The 16,539-nt window shown below is 47.1% G+C and overlaps 1 protein-coding gene and 1 long non-coding RNA gene across 18 annotated transcripts in view; one reads left to right on the plus strand and one right to left on the minus strand.

Annotated features, from left to right (window-relative positions):
• LOC103350989 (uncharacterized) overlaps positions 1 to 16,539 on the minus strand; it is an 87,042-nt gene that overhangs the window by 22,123 nt on the left and 48,380 nt on the right. For 9 of the 16 annotated variants that reach the window (XR_016218869.1, XR_016218861.1, XR_016218859.1 and 6 more), the window contains one exon: positions 10,325 to 10,656. The exons of 1 other annotated variant lie outside the window; for it this stretch is intronic. This is a non-coding gene — a long non-coding RNA (uncharacterized LOC103350989). Of the gene's footprint in view, positions 1 to 8,442; positions 8,683 to 10,324; positions 10,657 to 16,000; positions 16,173 to 16,539 lie in introns of those variants that run through there. 6 more of the 16 variants (XR_016218866.1, XR_016218870.1, XR_016218863.1 and 3 more) reach the window with 2 other exon arrangements.
• Positions 1,242 to 6,986, plus strand: LOC103350990 (C4b-binding protein alpha chain). Of its 2 annotated transcripts, none has more exons than XM_089311419.1 (6): positions 1,242 to 1,392; positions 1,833 to 1,883; positions 2,003 to 2,092; positions 4,927 to 5,097; positions 5,836 to 6,029; positions 6,578 to 6,986. In XM_089311419.1, exons 3-6 carry the CDS (start codon positions 2,008 to 2,010, stop codon positions 6,731 to 6,733), a joined length of 606 nt encoding a protein of 201 aa, XP_089167545.1. In that variant the 5' UTR covers positions 1,242 to 1,392; positions 1,833 to 1,883; positions 2,003 to 2,007; the 3' UTR covers positions 6,734 to 6,986. The 2 variants fall into 2 exon arrangements, with proteins under 2 accessions (XP_089167545.1, XP_089167544.1); XM_089311418.1 differs by having other exon boundaries at positions 1,329 to 1,402.

Raw genomic sequence — 16,539 nt, forward strand, 5'->3', positions numbered from 1 at the left:
GTGGGTTAAAGCCCTGGTCTGCAGTACAGGAATCCCATATGGGCGCTGGTTCAAGTCACAGCTGATCCAGCTCTCTGCTATGGCCTGGGAAAGCAGTAGAAGATGGCCCAAGTCCTTGGGCCCCTGCAGCCGCGTGGTTTCAGATCAGCGCAGCTCAAGCCACTGCAGCCATCTGGGGAGTGAACCAAGGGATGAAAAACCTCTCTCTCTGCCTCTCTCTCTCTCTCTCTATCTCTGCCTCTGCCTCTGCCTCTCTGTAACTCTGCCTTTCAAATAAATAAATCTTTTTAATAAATGGGTTTGTTGGCTTATTTGTTTGTTATCGGTTAAGCAGTTAACTGGGTTGTAACCAAACTGAAGAGTGTCTCTTGGATAGCAGCTCAAGCTTCAGTTCAATTCTCTTCTCCTTAGCCATGCTGTTTTCAGTCTGTCTCAGCCACGGGCAGCTCAGAGACCAGCCACAGAGCTGGGCAGGGTTTGTACACAGCACGAGTGCTTGTTCTCTTGGGCTGTCTCTTTCCAAGTCCCCTGTCATTTTCATGGGTTGTTGATGCCCCAAGCACTGTTTCTCCATCCAGAAAGGCTGTTGGTTTGCTATCAGAATTTTAGCTATTCTGTCCCACGCCAACTGCGATCGCTTCGCAGGCTAGAAGACATAACAATCTGGGAGGCTCTCTTCCTGCTTCTGGGGAAGAGTTAGCAGTCTAGGATGGATCTACTTCCATTCACTGTCTGCTATGTTCAGGTAGGATTTCTGTTTCCTTCCCTGTCTTGTTGATAATCTAGAATCGTTACCAGTGGGAGGGTAGTGCTGGTGCAAGCAAACACCACTATACAGAAAATGCAGCTCTCTCTGTTTTTACTCATATTCAGCATTTTGGGTTTTCATGGAAAGTATTTAGAACACAGAAGGGACATACTAGGTAGAAGGAATAATTCAAAATAGTCTTCTAGTGAGTGCTTTCAATGGCTTCTTTTTTCTACCTAATATTCAGTTGCTGTCTCGGATTCTCTTTCTAAAGTTGAGTAAACATGATAGATGTATTTGCTCTCCTTGCTTTTCTGGAAGGTTGAAATTGAATCATGCCATAGTCAATATTACATCATAACCCACTCAGTTCTGGTAAGTGAGCGCTAAGTACTTTGGATTTTGAACTCCTGTTAAGAGTTTTTCAAGCTGAACTGGGTGAGGTCATTTTTGGGCACTTCTCCAAACTTGTCTTCCTTTAGTTAGCATCAGCGTATCTCTGAAAGACCGTAATTAGGCACTTAAACGACTTTTTCACAGCTCTGCTCAGAGATCTGACACAAGGCTGACTGAGCACCATGCAAATCCGCTCAAAGACCTGGTGGAATCTCTGTCTTCCTGGTGCCGCACTGCCAGCCTCTCCCGTGCGTGCAGGTGCCTGCTTCCAGGACTTGACGCGCCACTGCTCCCTGCCTCAACAGACCAGAACTGCATCAACGTGTGACTCAGATAATCAGGAAAGACAACAAGGAGTCATTTTGTTGGACCTACTTGAGTTTTTTCATATTCCTCTTTCCCTTCTTTAGAATCTGCAAGGAAACTTCACTTTCCCTGTTGCTAGTTGTCTTGATTGTTTTTCTGTCACCTTTGTTGACTCAAAACTGACTTCACAACCTTTCTCCAGCAGGTGGTGCTTCTCAGGGGCGGCCCCCTATCCCTCCACCCCCACCCCCAGTCCCAATGCCCAGACTCCTGCCTTTATCAGTTTGTTTTCAGGGTGCTGGGCCTGCCCACTGTAAGCCAAAGTCCTTTTTCTTCTCTCTGGTTTGTTTTGTTTCTCAGAAATGAACTGCTTACATTTCAGGATAGCGATTTCTTTTACCATCCTGGCTCCCGGCATCCTCAGCTGATCCTGGTAACCTTGGGTTCGCGGCGTAGAGGGAGGTTGGCCTTCAGCTTGGCGGTTTGGCAGCTCCTCCAGGTGTTTCTAGGTAGAATCCGCGAGCCTGAAGCTTCTGCTGGCACTGTCCCCAGGTGCGATGTGGCCTGCGTCGGGCAGCACCTCCCGAAGCGGGCGCCTCTTTGGAGTTTTGACCTTGCTCCTCTGCCCATCCAGCCTGCACGGTGAGTAAGGCAAGCGCTGGTGCACGAGGCCCCAGGAAAGCACAAGCGAACTGTGCAGTCCGCAGAGAGAAGGGAGCTCAGCCGAGCATCGCAAATAAATGTACTCCGTATCAGGGATTTATAAAGCGTGGGCAAATTGTAGTAATTCAAGTCAGTTTGTAGGAGACATAGTGAATTGATGAGTGTTGGTTATTAAAGTTAATAAATCCATTGTTTTTATTAATTGGTGCCATGCATGGTTTAGTTTATATTTTATAAATGGAAGGCTTTAACTATACAATATTTTTAAATATTTTGATGCTTTAAGGTCAATACTATTAGCACTAATAAAAAAGTGGCTTTCTATAAATTCCTAGAAATCTAGTCTAGTAAATAGATAATGACAAGTTGCAAGTAACTTCATTGTCTTACACAAATACGAAAGCAATTGTACTTAAAATGCTTTTTTAAAATTTTTTTAAAGGATTTATTTATTTATTTGAAAGTCAGAGTTACACAGACAGAGAAAGAGAGGCAGAGAGAGAGCGAGGTCTTCCATCTGCTGGCTCACTCCCCAGATGGCCACAATGGCCAAAGCTGTGCCAATCTGAAGCCAGGAGCCAGGAGCTTCCTCCAGGTCTCCCACGTGAGTGCAGGGGCCCAAGGACTTGGGCCATCTTTTACTGCTTTCCCAGACCATAGCAGAGAGCTGGATCGGAAGTGGAGCAGCTGGGACTTGAACCAGCACCCACATGGGATGCGGGCACTGCAGGCGGCGGCTTTTCCAGCTACACCACAGCACGGGCCTCCCAAATGCCTTTTTTTTTTTTTTTAATTTATTTTTACAGGCAGAGTGGACAGTGAGAGAGAGAGAGACAGAGAGAAAGGTCTTCCTTTGCCGTTGGTTCACACTCCAAAGGCCGCCGCGGCCTGCGCGCTGCAGCTGGCTCACTGCGCTGATCCAAAGCCAGGAGCCAGGTGCTTCTCCTGGTCCTCCATGCGGGTGCAGGGCCCAAGCACTTGGGCCATCCTCCACTGCACTCCCGGGCCACAGCAGAGAGCTGGCCTGGAAGAGGGGCAACCGGGACAGAATCTGGCGCCCTGACCGGGACTAGAACCTGGTGTGCCGGCGCCGCTAGGCGGAGGATTAGCCTATTGAGCCGCGGCACCGACAAAATGCCTTTATTTTTAAAATGAGTTCATTTTCCCCGCTATAGTTTTGTTTCCTAATCAGTTGTCATAGTCTTACCACCCATAAGGCAAAAGTGAGACTGTTATTGTTGTTACAAATTCTGAGGAAATGAGCTCGAATCTAAATTCACAAAGTATGCATATAAAAGCTCTCTGCAAGCCATAAAACGCTGAATAAATATAAGATTTGATTTTTGCAGTTTAGTAAGTAATTAAAAACATTTTCCCTGTGATTCTTTTCTGTAAGATTCGAAGCACAGGGCATTCTTGGGGTTGGAGGGTGGGAGGGTGCTGGGATTCTGGATTTGCAGTCATTAAAGCTTTCACAGAACAATGTTGCTATCACATATCTTTCTTCCCTCCTCCCTTCCTCCCTCTCTCTCTCCCTCCCTCCCCTCCCACCTCCCTCTCTTATTCCTTCCTCCTTCTTTCCTTCCTTCCTTCCTTCCTTCCTTCCTTCCTTCCTTCCTTCCTTCCTTCCTTCCTTCCTTCCTTCCTTCTAAAATTTATTTGAGAGAGACAGACAGCAAGAGGAAGAGAGCTCCTATCTGCGGGTCTGCTCCCCAGATGTCTGGGGCGACACCAGGGACAAAGCTGGGACCCAGGAACACAATCCAGGTCTCCCGCCTGGGCGGCCAAGGAGTCTGCTTTAGCAGGCATCCAAGCCAGGCTCTGCTGGGTGAGAGAAGCGATGCCTCTCCACCACCAGCTAAATGTCTGCCTCGCAAGTGTTCTGTGAGCAACTTCAGTTAAAAAAAATAAAAAATAAAAACCCTTTGTTGCTGACTGAGCTTTAAATATAAGCACGGCTCCTTCTTTGTCCCCAGTAGCACACATTGTCAGCAAGGCACAGCATGGACTATGTGGCGCTAACCTACCTTGACTGCTCCTCACTACCTGTGTGACCTTGGGCAAACCGCTTCACCCCTCTGTGCTTGATAATGACAATGCCTTGGAGCCTACGTTGTAGCACAATGGGTTAAGGCACAGCTTGCAATGGGCATCTCATACTGGAGCACTGGGTCCATCCTGGCTGCTCTGCTTCCCATCCACTTTCCCGCTAAGGCCCCTGGGAAGATGGCAGAAGATGAACCAAGTCCTTGGGACCTGCCATCCACCTGAAAGACCCAGATGGAGTTTCTGGCTCCTGATCTTGGCCTGGCCCAAACCTAGATATTGTAGCCATTTGGGAAGTGAACCAACAGATGGAAGCTCTGTCTCTCTCTGTCTCCTTCTCTCTCTGCCACTCAGCCTTCCAAATAAATAAATATATCTTTAGAAAAATAATAGAAGGAATGCCTACCTCAACAGGTTGTTTGGGGAGAGGGAGCTTAAAAGTGAGTTTACATTTTTTAAGTGCTGCGAACATTACCGTATTAAGCACTTAATATATTTTGTTAAATATTTTAAATTATCGGGGAAAATAATCTATATAAGATGAAGAGCCATCTATCTTCCCCAGATACCTGTACACAACCTACTTTCCTTATCTCTCCACCATAGGGTAATATGGGGGAGGAGACACCTCCATTTTGTTAATTGGACAGGTTTTTTTTTTTTTCAATGGGAAATGAAATTAGTTATGAAAGATAACAGTATTCCAATAAATCCCCTTGGTTGTCGTTCATGAATCAGAAAAACCTGTCTGTCTCTCTCTGAACAAGGTTGCAGTTCACCTCCCAGGATTCGACACGGAAGCTATAAAGTTATCACCAAGTTTCTGGGGCTCCCCACCACGGTGCAGTATAAATGCCAGGAAGGCTACGCACTGGTGGGCACAGCCACCCTCTCCTGCAAGTTTTTTCGATGGTCCTCTCCAGCTCCTCAGTGTGCAGGTAACTCACCCCCCCAGCAGCAACCCCTGCAGAGCGGCTCGGGGGGGCTGGGAGCGAAGGGGTCCCCCCAGGCAGAGCAGAGATCCGGGGGTCAGGCTTGAGCCTGAGTGTGGCCGGTTACGGCAGAAGCCCACCTATCCAAGGAAGAGGACCTTGGGTCCTTAGGGAGCACCTTTCACAGGACAGCTGACCCAGGGGGTGAACCTCCCTGTGGGTCAGTGGCTGTGATGGCAACAGAAGAAAATGTTTCTAGGTTCTTGTATCATTTCACTCCTCATTCGGGGAGCTAAGTCTCTGCCGTTACCTTCATCTTACACAAAGGAAAACGGAGACAGGAAGTGAAGCCCTGTAGCACAGAAGGAGAAAGTGCAGCGTCTGAGACCAGATACCCAGGCTGCACACCCGGGCTGCCACAGTACAGCTGATGGGTGAGCTGGGGTGAGGCACGTGGCTTCTTCCTGCCTTGGTTTCCTCATCTCTACAATGGGTGTACATGGCATTGCAGAAGGCTACATGAAATAATACTCATAATGTGCTCAGCACATAGGCTGATAGGTAGCAAGTGCTTGATACCCAAACTAGCCAGTGGTTGGGTTGGTAGAGGTGGTGATGATGGCGGCAATTAGAAAGAGCAAGTAGAAGTCAGCAGTATTTCTTACTGCTTTTATTAATTACCCGTCTCAAAATGTGCCTTTGTAGCAGTCCACAAGATGCTAAGATAATTTGCTTTGGTTACAGCCCTCTGTCTAAAACCAAGGATCCCAAATGGAAAGCTGTCTGTGGAGAGGGACCAGTACATCACTCCTGACACCCTCACCATCCAGTGTGACCCTGGCTACAAGATGGTTGGCTCCCAGGTTATCTCCTGTTCACAGCACAGATCTTGGATCCCAGCTGTGCCCAAGTGCAAGAGAGTGAATACTGCTCCTTCAGTGAGTTCTTTTTTTTTTTTTTAAGATTTATTTATTTATTTGAAACTCAGAGTTACAGGGGGAGGGAGAGAGACAGAGAGATCTTCCATCTGCTGCTTTACTCCCCAGATGGCTACAACAGCCTGGGCTGGGGCAGGCGGAAGCCAGGAGCCAGGAGCTTCTTCCGGGTCTCCCACATTGGGGCCAGGGACCCAAGCACTTGGGCCATCTTCTGTGCTTTCCCAGACCATTAGCAAGGAGCTGGATCAGAAGAGGAGCAGCCAGGACTCAAACTGGCACCCATATGGGATACCAGCATTGCAGGCAGTGGCTTAACCTGCTGTGTCACAGTGCCAGCAGCCATAATACACATTTTCCATGAGCTTTTTGAAGACCCCTTGGATTTTGCTAGGATCCAGAGTCTTTTCCTGGAGTTTCTTGCCCATCTCTTCTGGGTTATTCTTCATTTTCCAATTCTCCTCCTGTCATAAGGCTCCCTGAAAGAACAAGGCTCCCTTTACAACAAAAGGCAAACTTTACAAAAACCTCCTCTTTATTTTCTCTTTCAGGAAGTCCTAGAACATGAGGAAGTCCTAGAGGGCCAACACCTCCTGGAGTGTCTCCCAGATCCCGGCGACTCAAAAATGGCCCTGGAATTACACAAACTATCTCTGAGGATTGAAACACTGGAGCAAGAGAGAGCCAAGGGCATTAAATACATTTAAATACACAAAGCTCTTTCCCAAAGAGGATGGAGGAAAGCTGTGCTTTCTGGATAGTTCCGGAGGGAAAGTTTTAGTTTATCAGCTCCATCAGCTCATCATACATTACAGTTAATAACTCTGGTGAAACTTGCTGGTATAGAGAGTGATCCTAGAACGAGGAATTATTGATAATGTGTATCACTATCACTCTGCCTAAGTTTTTAGTTTTCTGGAGTTGTCAGGCTATCTGGAATAAATAATTATCTATTAAAAATCAGCTTGTCCTAATTCGCATTTGGACGTCTGCATCATGCACTATGAATGCCCGGCACTAGTCCACCTCCTAGAGTTAGCTAAGCTTCTTTTCTAGTTTTCCTCCGTGGCTGTGGAGGACACCGAGTTACATGAGAGTGTTCACACCATTCTCTCTCTCTCTGGATGTCAGGTGCAGAGTTTGGTCAATTGCATTCCCTAGTTCCTAAGAGACTGTCATCCTTGGCCAGTAGGAACACGCCTCTCCCTTTCCTTCCTTAGTCTCTTGATGGCTGTTCCCCACGGCCCTCTTCACACCCCCAGGGATAGACCCTCACGTGTGTGATAACTGTGCACACAGGTGGTGTGCGTGTCCGTATTGTCATGTTCCCTGTTTCCAAGTGCTACTTTAGATTCCATAGCCGATATCCCCCTCGTGTTTGCTTAGCCACTCCCCTTGGAGTTAATCCTCCGCCTGCAGCACCGGCATCCCACATGGGCGCCGGTCCTAGTCCCGGTTGCTCCTCTTCCAGTCCAGCTCTCTGCTGTGACCCAGGAAGGCAGTGGAGGTTGGCCTAGGTGCTTGGGCCCCTGCACCCTCATGCAAGACCAAGAAGAAGCACCTGTATCCTGGCTTCAGATTGGTGTGGCGCTGGCCGTAGCAGCCATTTGGGGAGTGAACCTATGGAAGGAAGACCTCTCTCTCTCTGTCTCTCTCTCTCTCTCTCACAGTCTATAACTCTACCTGTCAAATAAAAACAAAAAACCAACCAAACAAAAAAACTTGTATTTTATGACTGCTGAGTGGTGTTTCCAAAAACCCTAATCAGGTCAAGCTGACCGCTGGTATTGCTCCCGACCTCTCTGTCCTTGCTGCATGTCTGCCTACTGTTCTCCCAGTTATTGACAGAGGGGTCCTGAAGCCCACATTACAGGGGTGGAGTCTTTAGTGTTTGCTTCCTGTAAAGTCCTTTTCTTAGGGACCTGGATGCTCAGAATTTGTACATGTTCTTGATGACTTGATGCCTTTATCTCTGAGAATGTTCTTTGTTCTCAGGTACACTTTGATATTAATATAATTCCTTCACCTTTCTTTTTCCATACATTGCTAGAGTAAATTCTGAAAAATATGAGCCACATTTGCAGGATGTAGTGACTCAGATGAATGAGGTCTTAAGAGAATGAGGTGTAGTTACCTGCACTCATGTGGAACGAAGTCTGAAATGCAGAAAATGGAAAAAGGCATGCAACAGAACAGCATCTGTCACGTGACCCCATGTGTGTTGGAAATTCTTCCACATCCATGTAACTACATGCACATATGCACATAATCTTAGTACCACTAGCTCTGGGCTATGTGTTTGGTTGGGTAGGAAGAGAAAATATTCATTTGACATTTTTTACTCTTATGTACTATTTTTATACTATATCTGAACATGTTTTTAACATTTAACATAGAAATGATACATGACACAATATTTTTTAAAGATTTATTCATTTATTTGAAATTACATTTATTTGGGTTACACAGAGAGAGAAGGAGAAGCAGAGAGAGAGAGGTCTTCCATTCCATGGTTCACTCCCCAGTTGGCTGCAGCGGCCGGAGCTGTGCTGATCCGAAGCCAGGAGCCAGGAGCTTCTTCCAGGTCTCCAACGTGGATGCAGGGACCCAATCACTTGGACCATCTTCTACTGCTTTCCCAGGCCATAGCAGAGAGCTGGATTGGAAGTGGAGCAGCCGGGACTCAAACCAGCGCCCATGTGGGATGCCGGCACTTTAGGCAGTGGCTTTACCCACTACTTCACAGCGCCGGCCCCAACATAATATTTTTATAACAATAATAAAAACACTAAAATGAACAACTTTAAAGACAAATGAAAATTTTATTTGCCTTCCAAAGAAAGGAAAGATAAGAGTAGGCAGCAGCTGGAGTGGACGGCAGGTGCAGGGGTGAACTGGCCGTAAGCGCCCGTTGTTAAAGGTAGAACCACACCTTCAGGGTGGTGCCCAGCTGTTTAATCTTACGGGTTTTCGCCTGGAGCTCTGGTGACAGGAACAGCAGATCCCTGTTCCTTCCAAGGCTGGGATTCGGATGAAGGAACAAAGGTGCTTGGGATATTAGTGCAAGGCTGGCCTGGTGCCTCCCTGGATCAGTTGGAGGGGGGAAGGAAAAAGCTGCAGACGAGGGAGAGGGCAGTGAAGTTACACGACGTGTCCAGCACAGGAGGCCGAGAATGGACAACTGGAAAGGCACATGTCATGGTCCAGAGTGTTATCCTTGAGCAGTCCCGGCTCGCGACAAAGCCTGGGGCAGGCACTGGAATGGGTGCTAAGTGAGGAGAAGAACGTCCCTGGGGAGCTGAGGGCGAGGGCCTGGAAAGGCCAGGCCTTGCTGACAGTTTGCTGACCTGCTGCCTCCCAGCTAGGAAGCCAGGCCAACGTTGCAGGGCCTAGGGTAGCGTGATGACAGGGAACAGGGGGCTGTATCTGGCAAGGTGTAATTCCGTTGTTTCGTGGCCCCAGTTATGCGGCTACTTATTGCCACCCAAGTCCCTGTGTGGCATCTCATCCTGAGATCCCTGGCGCCCTGGAGACCAGGACTCCCCAGCTCACTCCCGTCCCCTAGGACCTGAAATGCCATCACCGACATGATAGAGCAGTGCTCCCGGTCCTCCAAAGGGAAGGGCGCAACATCATCTGCTGTCAGTCTGTTTCCTTTATCATAGCACTGGCTGCGTCTAGTTGATGGCCACTGTTCACTGCCCCTGGACAATATGGCACAGAGAGAGGACTGAGCTACCCCTCTAGGAGGTGGCAACCCTTGGGGGCTCATTAGCAGAAGTTCTGCTGGCGGCTCTCTCACTCTCTCTCTCTCTCAGGACCTGATTTTCACAGCCTCCCAACACTCCTTGCTGTCGCCTAGCCCCCAGGGCTTTCCCTACTCCAAACTGCACAATTTGTGTGGGAGAACCATCTAAAGTGACCACAGGGCTCATCATGCCCTTTCTATCCATTGTGAGTGATTCGGGATGGTGGGAAGATGGTAATTCCAGAGCCCTGCCTTACCCAGAGGTGGAAGACCAGTACCCATCCACACGAAATGCTGTGAACACTATCTGGGGGCATGTCTAACCTGGGGTTCTCAGCTATTGCTACAATTTGTTTAGGGCTACCAAAGGGAAGAGAATTTTGGTAACCTGGTCTCTGACTGCTAACCCAGAGCTTGTCTAGGGATAATCCAAGCTGATTGGGTGCACTTCCAAGATGATGGGCAGGGTCCAGTGGATCTCTGGAGATTACGATAATCAGAATAGCAATGTTGGTAATATAGAAAAACAGAGTTGTAGTCATTGGGGAACTTTTTTTTTTTTAAGATTTATTTTTATTTAGTTGAAAGGCAGAGTTACAGAGTGAGGCAGAAACAGAGAGAGGTCTTTTCATCTACTGGTTCACTTCCCAAATGGTTGCAATACCCAGGCTGGGCCAGGCCAAAGCCAGGAGCCAGGAGCTTCTTCTGGGTCTCCCACGTGGGTGCAGGGTCCCAAGCCTTGAGCCATCTTCTACAGCTTTCCCAGGCCATGGCAGAGAGCTGGATCAGAAGTGGAACAGCCGGGACTCGAACCAGCACTCACATGGGATGACAGTGTTGCAGGCAGCATTTTAACACACCACGCCACAATGCCAGCCGGCCCTGGGGAACATTTTAAAATACAGGTAATTAGCCTAGACCAGGAAAAGCACCTGGCTCCTGGCTCCTGCCATCGGATCAGCGCGGTGCGCCGGCCGCAGCGCGCCGGCCGCGGCGGCCATTGGAGGGTGAACCAACAGCAAAGGAAGACCTTTCTCTCTGTCTCTCTCTCTCACTGTCCACTCTGCCTGTCAAAAAAAAAAAAAAAATACAGGTAATTATTTTATTCAGAGTGAAGCTTCCTCGTGTGCTGTTTGTCTGAAAGATGGGGTGGGAGTCTTCCATTCACTGATTTAGTTCCTAAATGCTTCCAACAGCCAGGGTTAGTTCAGGCCAAAGCTAGGGGCCAGGAACTTAACCCGGGTCTCCAGTGTGGGTGGCAGGATTCCAGATTCTTGAGCCATCCCCCGCCACCTCCCAGGGTGCACATTAGCAAGAAGCTGGATTGGAAGTGGAGTGAATGAGACTTGGGCCAGGCACACTGACAGGGGATGTGGGCATCCCCAGAGGCCTCCTGACGGCTGTGCCAAGTGCCTGGCCCTTCTTACAGCTTTGTATCCAAATTATCCTGGTCAGTTGAAGAATAAACGCACTCCACACATATTGTTGCAAATACCTATTGTATGTACTCCTATGATTAATGATGACCGTTACTATTGATTGCATGTACAAAAAATACTTTAAATATTTAAATAAGTAGGGGAATAATTTGACACTTAATGTATATAGTGAAAGTGCATGGCCGGCGCCGCGGCACACTAGGCTAATCCTCCACCTTGTGGCGCCGGCACACCGGGTTCTAGTCCAGGTCGGGGCGCCAGATTCTGTCCTGGTTGCCCCTCTTCCAGGCCAGCTCTCTGCTGTGGCCAGGGAGTGCAGTGGAGGATGGCCCAAGTGCTTGGGCCCTGCACCCCATGGGAGACTAGGATAAGCACCTGGCTCCTGCCATCGGATCAGTGCGGTGTGCCGGCCGCAGCGCGCTGGCCGCAGTGGCTATTGGAGGGTGAACCAACGGCAAAGGAAGACCTTTCTCTCTGTCTCTCTCTCTCACTATCCACTCTCTCTCTCAAAAAAAAAAGTGCATTATTAGTACCAGGAAAGCATAATTTTTCAACCCATAAATATCTAATAAAAGTGAATGGATATATAGCAAAGAACAAAAAATTAGATTGTATCAAACTGGCAATTTTCCTTGAATTATTTGATATTCTGGCACTTAGGTTAACCATGGTGGCCTTTAATAGTTGTGTTATTCTATTTCATTTAGGCTCCTATGCTTTTATGAACAAGTCACACAGGGAATCACTAAAGTCAAAGATGCCGCCTAAAATTTTTTTAAAAGATTTATTTATCTATTTGAAAGTCAGAGTTACACACAGAGAGAAGGAGAGGCAGAGAGAGAGACAAAGAGACAGAGAGAGGGAGAGGAAGAGAGGTCTTCCATTTGCTGGTTCACTCCCCAATTGGCTGCACGGCCGGAGCTGGGCTGATCTGAAGCCAGGAGCCAGGAGCTTCCTCCAGGTCTCCCACACAGGTACAGGGGCCCAAGCACTTGGTCCATCTTCCACTGCTTTCCCAGGCCATAGCAGAGAGCTGGATTGGAAGTGGAGCAGCCAGGACTCGAACCAGTGCCCAATGGGATGTGGGCACTGCAGACGGTGGCTTTACCCACTACACCACAGTGCTGGCCCTCTGCCTAAAATTTTGACATCTTAAGAAAATCTTCCAAGTCATGGAGTATATTCATAGTAAATTGTCATTGGTCTGAACACAACAAATTATTATCAGACACAGGAAGAAAAGAAGACTTGTGAGGAACAATGAGGTCATCCCAAGTGTCTTGTTCTGCCTCTGAGCTCAGATAAGAGTTAGCACCTACCCAGTGTCAGACGCGCAGAAGAGCAACTGGGCAGCCAGCAGTGCTGGCAGCTCCTGCTCCTATATGAGAGAATCAACCCTTAGCAATTTCATGACTTCGTTTTCATAGTATACTTATGCTAAGTATTGGACAGCTTGGGGTTTTGTTTTTCTCCCCTGTAAACTCCAAATACATTCCATGGTTCTGAGGGTAAGTTTTGGCCTCTGCTCTGAGGAAGCAGTTGTCCATTTGGCATTAGGCCAAAATGTGTGTCTGGGCACGCCCAGAGGCTGCCCTTTTCCAATTGCTCTCCTTGAGTGTACCGCTACGCTTCAAGTTCCTTCTAGGAGCCACTGGTTGCTTGCATGGAATCTCACCATCATGGGTCAAGATTTACACTGACATTCTTTTTTGGTTCATTTTTACTGCACATATTTAAGGCATGCAACATGATTTTATTTTAAAGATGTTATGTATTAGAAAGTCAGAGTTACAGAGAAAGAAGGAGAGATATTCCATTTGCTGGTTTACTCCCTAGACAACTGCAACACCCAGGATTGGGCTAGGCTGAAGCCAGGGGCCAGGAGCCGGGAGCCTCCTCTGAGTCTCCCACCCAGGTGGCAGGGGCCCAAGCACTTTGACCGTCTTCTGCTGCTTTTCGCAGGCCACCAGCAGGGAGCTGGATGGGAAGTGGAGCAGCCAGGACATGAACTTGTGCCCATATGGGATGCTGGCATTGCAGGCTGTGGCTTTACCTGCTATGCCACAGTGCTGGCCCCACAACATGATGTGTATAGGGAAATGATTATCATAGTCAAACAAATGCACATGCCCTCCACCTTCCATAGTAAGTTTTTTAAGTGTGTGGAAAATGCATTTAAAATCTACGCTCAGAGCGAATTTTCAGGTGCACACCCTAATTAATTCTAGTCCTCGTGCTCTCTGGCAAATTTCTAGACTCCGCCTATGAAACTGCAAATGTATTCCCTTTGACCTCCTCTTGCTCATTTCCTCTTCCTCTCCAGCCCCAGTAGCCACTCTTTTGCCCTTTGTTCTATTTAAAATTCCTAGAGGAAAACACAGGAAAAAAAAAGCTCTTTGAAATTGACCTTGGCAATGGCTTTCTGGATATCATACCAAAAGCTCAGGAAAAAAAAAACAAAACAAAAACAAAAAACAAAAATAAATAAATGGGACTTGCACAGCAAAATAGACAGTCAACAAATTAAAAAGGTAGTCTGCAGATTGGAAGAAAATACTTACAAATCATATATCTGACAAAGGGACAATATCCAAATTATATAAAGAACTCTTACAAATCAATAGCAAAAAAAAGCACAGCAAATAAATTTCCTTCCAGAGATGATATCCAAATGGCCAATAGGTATATAAAAAGATATTTAGCATCACTAATTATCAGGAAAACATAAACCAAAACTACAATGAAATCTTTCTCCACCCCTACTGGAATGGGTATAATCAGGAAGTCAAGAGGTGAGTGTTAGCAGAAGTGTGGCGAAGACAAAGGCCTTCTATCCCGCTGGTGGGACTGGAAATGGGTGCAGACACTATGGAAGACAGCAGGAAAGTTCCTCAAGAAATTCAAAACACGGGGCTGGCACTGTGGTGCGGCAGGCTAAGCTCCCACTCGCGACGCTGGTGGCCCCCACGGGAGTGCCGATTCGAGTCCCAGCTGCTCCGTTTCTGATCTGGCTTTCTGTTCCTGTGGCTGGGAAGGCAACACATGATGGCCCGAGTGCTTGGGGCCCTGCCGCCCACAGGGGAGACCTGGATGGAGTTCCTGGCTCCTGACCTTGGCCTGGCTCACACCTGGCTGTTGTGGCTGATTTCTCATCTCTCATCTCTCTCTCTCTCTCTCTCCTCTCTGCTTTTCAAGTAAGTGCATAATATTTTTTACAAAATTCAAAATGGAACTGCCATATGACCAAGCAAACCCTGTGTGGGTATATATGCCCAAAGCTAATGCAATCAGCACCTGTAGCCAAAATAGGCAATCAACTTAAGTGACCATTGAATGGGTAACTGAATAAAGAAACTGTAGGATTTATACAATGGAATATTATTTAGTGTTTAAAAAGAGAGGGGCTGGTGTTGTGACAGAGCGGGAAAAGCCACCACCTGTGACACTGGCATCTCGGATGGATGCTGGTTTGATTCCCAGCTGCTCCCTTCTTGTCTAGAGTGTCTGCTTCACTTCTGCCCCTGCCTGCGGCCTGGAAGTGCAGTGGAGGATGGCCCAGGTGCCTTGGCCCCTGCACCTGTGTGGGAGGCCCACATGCAACCTGGCAGCTGCAGCTATCTGGGGAATGAAGAAGCAGATGGAAGACCTTTCTCTTTGTTACTGTGACTTTCAAATAAATAAATAAATCTTTTTAAAAATAATAAAAGAAAGGAATCTTGCTCTTTTCAAAAATAAGGGTGAACCTGGAGGATATTACGCTCAGTGGACTTAAGTGGAGTGTGCCGGGCACAGAAACACTGCATGGTTCCACTTCCATGTGGACTCTAACAAACAGCGGAGACGCCTTTCAGCTCGCTCCACAGCTGTGTGCCCTGAACAAGGTCACAAAACATGTACCAAACTGACGCTGGGAATAATTATCTTACAACGATGCATGCAGGTAGAAGAGTTGGGTATCAACTTGCCAGCCAACTGTTTTTCTCTACATCATTTTATCCTCTCGCCACGAACACACTCACTTTCTATAAGGCACTATTTTTTCTTTCTTCCCATGTTACCAAACCAATGCACACAACACCAAACTTTAGATTTTATAAATACTTGATAGTGCCTTCTGGTAGACTTTCAGAGCATTCTCCTAAAGGTAAAAACAAATAAATAAATTTAAAAAAAACTAACAATACAAAGCATGTTCATTTAGTCACTGAGAACCCAAAAAGGAGGAGCCAAGTCAGAAAACTCAAGGACTCTTCTCTCTGTTTTGCAGATTGCGATCTTGGGAGAGGTCAAAACAGTTAACTCCATGATTTTTGTTCTCACAACACGCTGAGTTGCAGGCTGGAACCAGGGTAAAGCAAGAGAGACACTCACTCTGGGGCATCGAAAATTTAGCAACTAAGATGACTAGTACTTTAGAGCAACTTTTTTTTTAAAAAAATCAAGTCTATTTTAAAAAAAATCATGAACAACTATGCAGAAAAATTGCAAAGTGAACCTTCCCATTATTTCAGCTCCTAGCTCCTTGTTTTCCCATGAGCCTCTGCTGTGACTTATAGTTACTTCTTTTTCTGTGTCTTTATGTTTCTGCAACCTCAGCCTCCACCAAGAATTTAAGCTTCCTGGAGTCATCACTTTGTTGGAGTTCACTGTCCCTCCCCACTGTCACCTACGATAGATGCTGTTGCCCTGTTTCCTATAATCGAAGATCACCTTCATTCTCTTCACTAGTCCAGATCATCAGTGTCAGCCAGTATTAAAGAAGAAGAAGGAAAAGCATGCATCATCACCTAGCAGAAAGGAGCTCCCCAGCCCAGCCCGGGCTGACTGTGGCCTGGCTCTGGGGAGGTCTTTGTGTGATGCGAATGCAGCCACACCGCCATCAGAAAGACCCGCTGGCTGGCAGCCCCTGCCAAAGGGCAGTGAAAATTCTTCTGAAAGCATGTGCAGGATGACGTGACCCTGTTGGCAGGAAGTCATGATGAAATGCACCGTCTAAATTTAAACATTCTAAATATACTGCCAAAGAATTTCCCGATTTGGAAAATAGCAATAAAAAAATAAATAAAACCCAAAGACAGAACATGAACACTGCAAAAATTGGAAACACTTTTTGGAACATGGAAGCCAGAAATAAAAAGTCTCCTAAAATATTTGAAATAATTGATACCATATATATATAAGTGACCACTGAACTGTGTAAGCCTGACTGATGGGAATTTTAAAAACAAAGATAATTTGGGGCTGGCACTGTGGCTCACTTGGTTAATCCTCCGCCTGTGGTGCCAGCATCCCATATGGGTGCCGGGTTCTAGTCCTGGTTGCTCCT

This window comes from Oryctolagus cuniculus, chromosome 13, assembly GCF_051225735.1.
Source record: "Oryctolagus cuniculus isolate XC-2025 breed Fujian yellow rabbit chromosome 13, ASM5122573v1, whole genome shotgun sequence".
Taxonomy (NCBI): Eukaryota; Metazoa; Chordata; class Mammalia; order Lagomorpha; family Leporidae; genus Oryctolagus; species Oryctolagus cuniculus.